General features: G+C 39.5%; 1 protein-coding gene across 1 annotated transcript; it reads left to right on the top strand.

Annotated features, from left to right (window-relative positions):
• Positions 1 to 662: 662 nt before the first annotated feature.
• LOC106456352 (nuclear receptor coactivator 7-like) lies at positions 663 to 3,276 on the top strand (the record flags this gene model as incomplete). Its single annotated transcript, XM_013913373.1, has 4 exons — positions 663 to 817; positions 1,639 to 1,831; positions 2,850 to 2,990; positions 3,133 to 3,276. Coding segments are annotated over exons 1-4 (504 nt in total), but the record flags the coding sequence as incomplete, so codon positions are not given.
• Between the last annotated feature and the right edge of the window lie 8 nt (positions 3,277 to 3,284).

The raw sequence follows: 3,284 nt of genomic DNA, 5'->3' as shown, positions 1-3,284 counted from the left end.
TTATAAGAAATGGGAAGGATAAGATAAAAAATCATAGGTGCAGGCAGATGTCATTGCAATCATCAAGTCATTCAATATAAAAATGTACTGAGGTAGCGTAAACCCAATAACTCTGTTCTAACTGGGTGTTTTCTACAGACCACCTTCCTTTATTGCCTCATCCTTCCTGATTTGATGCCAAGCCGTTGACCATTTCCCCTTTTATATCGTTCAAAGGAAACCTGAGCGAGCCAGCTGCAAGAAAGTCCTTGTCCACTGTCATATTCTTATATATAATTTTTTATATATAATATCTTATATATAATTTCACTGTTTTAGTGATGCATTTACACATAAGGAGCTTTTCAGTATCTGGTGTTAACTTTGCTATGCATGATTCATTTTAGTGTTCTGGAGCTCTCATGAAGTGTAGCTGTAAGATGAATGTACTGGACTGAAAAGTGCAACAGTGGTGTCATTCACCACTCATCCACATCTTAGCTTTGACACAGAATTCAGCTGTGCTCCTGCTAACCTTAATGGTAGAGCTGCAGAGCAGGTCAAGCTAATGTATCACTAGCTTTGGCTTTCAGGCGCTGTTGTGTAATCCCTGCATGAATACGTGCAGCCCGTGTAAGCTGTGTGAAGAGGGAGTGGGAGGGTTAATGTTCACTGAAGCTTGATTCAGCAGTTGTCCTGCTCATATAAAAAGCGGGAATGGCAGAGACTCAAGTTCAAATGCTTCATCAGCGCTGAGAGTCCTGACTGCTTCTTTAAGAGATTTTTATCGGGACATTCATCTCCATTCAGCCATGGGAGTTGCATATAGCGTTGGAGAGTAAGTAGAACAAATCAGTATATCTATGAGCATTGTTATGCTGGGTGCTGGGTGATTATGGTGGTGCTAACTGCATTTGAATCAGACAAAGCTTTAGTTTGTTTCAGGTAATTCAAAGAAGTAAACGTGCACTTAAAACTGCAGAAACGTAAAAGATTTTGATTGCACGTCAGATTTCAAGTGCATGCAAAAAGAAACTGTCATGTGAAAATGTTGAAATGAGTGTTTTTTTATGTTGGATGCGTACATTGTGACATACGTTGAACCAAAGGAAGCAGTCTTAGTCATTGAGTCACTGAGATTTCCTTTCAAGAGTTTGCTGGCTTGCAGCAAAGAGTCTGGCATGGTAAACCAGAGAGGGATGGAAGAGACTAGAGGGGATTTCTGAACTGTCAGTCATGTCTGATTGAAACTGTAGACAAAGCAGACTCCAACATGGACAGATGGAAATAGTGATTTCTCATTCCCACACATGTTCCAGGATTAACTCAAAGATGATAATTGCTCAAAAAGGTTAAAACAAGTATAACTGTTGCAGTTTATTTCCAGGTACATCTTAGATTGCAGAGGCTTTTCTTTTATAGTTGTTATTATATTGTAACTTCTATGGAAAATGGAGAAAATGTAGCCTGTGTTGTTATTCAGTATGAGTAACTCTTTAGTTTTCTGATATTGCCATGTCATTGTGCTTCTTAGCATTTTACTTGATCTCAGGAACCCTTTAAACTCTTTATCTAAGGTATAAGAAGTCAACCATCTACAGCTATATAAGTATACTGGTAACCTAAAAACCCCCTTAAATTTTATAATTTTTTTTACAGGGTTGACCACCTCTACACATTCTTTGCGCAGTGGTCACCAGAGGTCTGCCACAAAGGCGACAAGAACCAGTGGAAACCGCATTACGTCATCAAAGACAAAAATCAGAACCACATTCTGGTTGTGGAGAAGGACATCGCAGCGATCAATAAGATCCTCAGCAAGCCCATCAACACTGCTGCTAAAAAGTGGGAGGTAAGATATACACAAAAACACACATTATTATATCTCGAAGGTTAAGCACACACAGAACACTCCAAGAATCAGCTCTCTGATGCTCAGGTGTTCTTACGGTGCTTAAAAATGTTTTTAAACCACCTTTCATTAAAACAAAAAAACCCAAATACTTTTTAGTTTGAATATTCATGGATAGTTATACTTTAGCTCTAAAAAATATACATAATACTCATATTATGTATTATTCATTTGCACATACTGGTAGGTTAACAATTACAGAAACATAAAACATGATTTTGTTAATTACCAATACTGTTAATTTAGTGCGGCTGTGGCATAAACCTTATAATGAGTGGTGGCCTGACAAATTTGTTGGCAGTTATTGTTAAAAGTTAAAAGTGAGGCTGTGGGAATGCCCTCTGTCTATATATGGACATCCTGTTTCCTTCTACAAACCTAACCCAGATTTTGTTTTCCTGTTTAGTGAGAAAAGAAACTGTTCACTGTCAGAGTTGACCAATGTGCAAACGTCTGCTAAGATTTCCAACCAATAACACTTCAGACATTGAAAGGGAAAGTAACTCAGTGTATATAAAAGAGCTGCTGGATGGCAGTTTGGTTAGCAGACATGTGGTACAGCAGAAAGCAGCGCTTGACAGGGAAATCAGGAGCTATGAAGCACCTACCAGAAAATATTAAGGTGCTTTACATTGCCAGTGACTGTATGGAGCCTTATGTTGAGGTAAGATTACTCTGCTGAATGTATTCATGTTAGGAAGTGCAGTGAAGTTACTGTGGAGGTTCAAATGTTTTTCTGTCACCATACTTTGCTGCTTTGTTGTCATCCAGTAGTTCAGTTATTGTGGTACTTGTGCTCAGTTTTAAATAAATCAAAACTTTTTAATATGCAAGGCCCCTAAACTTTTCTCGAGTAACAAAAATGCGACAGCAGTGAGTATTACTGTGACAGTAAGCAGGGAGCGAATTTGTTTGATGACAATGAATATATCTTTGCAATTTTCTGCTTGCCTTACAGATCATCACTGTGAAAGACTCCAAACGCCGCCAGAGTCTGTGCAGCTCAGACGACTCTGAGGCAGAAGAACTCAGTTACCACGATGTTCTCCCTGTCCTCAGCGACCACAGCCTTCTGCTAGATGACCACCACCTGGAAAAAGTTAGTAAAACTAACCTTCACATTAAACTAGCTGGACATTTGGTGCAGATCACAATCATCAGAGGTTTTTCTCTGAAGGTATTGAGAAAATTATTATTAGTCTGTCAGGACATAATCTGATGAGCAACTCTTTGTCAAACAGCTTGCTGCTCAAATGCCAGCAAGGACCCGGGGTTATCAATGGCAGCTGGTCTACAGCACAGCCGTCCATGGGAGCAGCCTGAAGACTCTGTACAGGAACATGGCTGAGGTGGACAGCCCTGTGCTGCTGGTGGTCAAAGACATGCACAAAAA

This window comes from Pundamilia nyererei, unplaced genomic scaffold, assembly GCF_000239375.1.
Source record: "Pundamilia nyererei isolate P.nyererei 1_Seehausen unplaced genomic scaffold, PunNye1.0 scaffold00128, whole genome shotgun sequence".
Taxonomy (NCBI): Eukaryota; Metazoa; Chordata; class Actinopteri; order Cichliformes; family Cichlidae; genus Pundamilia; species Pundamilia nyererei.
Note: the sequence above shows the minus strand (reverse complement) of the source record. Positions and strands in the feature narration are given on the sequence as shown.